Genomic DNA, 1,723 nt, shown 5'->3' with positions numbered 1-1,723 from the left:
TATATATATATATATATATACGTTACATATTTACATATTTTATATACTATATCCATAGTTATTTGAATTGCGCATCGAAATTTTTCTGAACTTTAAAATGCAGCAGAACTACTGCAGTATAATAATATCACAATTAAATTTGATACTCAATAGGCATTTATTAAAGGCATTTATTAGAGAGACTTAATATGCTGGAAATCTATAAATAAATTTATTTATTGCAAAAAATATTATCTCGGGATTATGACATGGAATTATCATTTTTACATCTTGAGAATATTAATTAGTGTCGTCAATGATGTTAAAGAAACGATAAAAAGTCTAACGGTAAAGTGACGCGTACTTGCTATCTGGATAGAAACTATCTAAATTCACCGAAATGATAATCTTGATTAAAAATAAATGCAAACTTTAATAAATCGTAGTAAAAGAACAACACTTGATTACAATCATATATGGTGATGGTACCTGATCGTCGGTGGTGATCCAAACCATTTTGGCAGGCTGCACAAAAAAAAAAGGGTTGACTGATATTAATAACGAAGTATTTATAGTAACGCCGCTGCAACGATTTCCCTGAACTGCAACAGTCGCGCGCGAATGTGACGATCCGGCATCGCCAATGAGACATGACATGCACGGGGTCGTCACTGTCATCATTGCCGTCATCAGCGACGATTTGAAGTATTGATGCAGCGGACGGAAACGGAGCAGAAAATTTAAAATGTCTGTGCAATGTATTGAACGCATTATGCGTCAATTATGATGCCAGAACATCTGAAAAGTTTGCGATAATCCGAGATGCGAAAATAAGATCATCTACCGGAGCAAAATAGAACATATATACGTATTCGATGCTTGCCGAAATAATTTTCATAGATCGCGAAAGAAGAAACCGATCAGAATGGCGAAACTATTTCCCTCTACATTCAGGGCGGAAAGTCTCAATCAGAATAGCAGGGCTTAGAAAGACGCAATCAGATATATTGCAACTTTAATGAAAACGTACCTTGTTTAGAAGAATTTATTAAAAGAGAAGAGTTCACGAATTTGGAGGAAAAAAGATAAATAATTAATCTAGCATAGTATCATATTACATTATGAGAAAGAGAAAAGAAAAGAAAAAATAACTCCCTTTTATATATTTTTATATATTTTTTATATATTTTTATGGATCAGTGTTCCAAAATAATTTTTTGAAGAAAACGGACTTACAATCAAAATCATATGTCTCATCATATGTCTAAAAAGAATTATTCATTTAAAAAGAATTATTCGATAGTCGCGTTGTTACATTAATGATATATTCATGATCACAAGAAATATCTTGCAAAAAATTATACTTCGAAAATATCTTTATTTGTTTCATAAACGTTTCATAACGTTTGTTAACATACGCATTCGTATATGCATACAAGTTGATAGTTTTTTTAAATCATGAGTTTCAAAATATTTTTAAGAATCATTTAGAATATGCAATACAAATATTAGATGCAAACGTTTGCGATCTATATCATTAGAATATATAATATCAATTAAAATGAAATTCTTTATATTTATGTGTACATACAAATTGTTATAAGATACAAAATTATATAAAATTAAAATATATCAAATTAAATATATATTTTAGAAATATATTTTAAATATCATCCTACTTTAAATTTACAGAAACATAAAATTTTTAGAAACCATTAGATGATACAACTGAAAATCGAATTGT

The 1,723-nt window shown here is 29.0% G+C and overlaps 1 protein-coding gene across 3 annotated transcripts in view; it reads right to left on the bottom strand.

Moving 5' to 3' along the window:
* LOC108692024 (pyruvate kinase-like) overlaps positions 1 to 1,723 on the bottom strand; it is a 93,459-nt gene that overhangs the window by 78,782 nt on the left and 12,954 nt on the right. Inside the window, exon 2 of one of the 3 annotated variants that reach the window (XM_018200109.1) lies at positions 469 to 504. The exons of the other annotated variants lie outside the window; for them this stretch is intronic. Within the exon in view, the coding sequence (XP_018055598.1) occupies positions 469 to 495 (27 nt within the window). The 5' untranslated portion in view covers positions 496 to 504. The remainder of the gene's footprint in view (positions 1 to 468; positions 505 to 1,723) is intronic. 3 annotated transcript variants of the gene reach the window in all.

The sequence above is a fragment of the Atta colombica genome, unplaced genomic scaffold (assembly GCF_001594045.1).
Source record: "Atta colombica isolate Treedump-2 unplaced genomic scaffold, Acol1.0 scaffold56, whole genome shotgun sequence".
NCBI classification, from domain to species: Eukaryota; Metazoa; Arthropoda; class Insecta; order Hymenoptera; family Formicidae; genus Atta; species Atta colombica.
The sequence above is the reverse complement of the archived record's forward strand: the minus strand, read 5'-3'. Positions and strand labels throughout refer to the sequence as shown.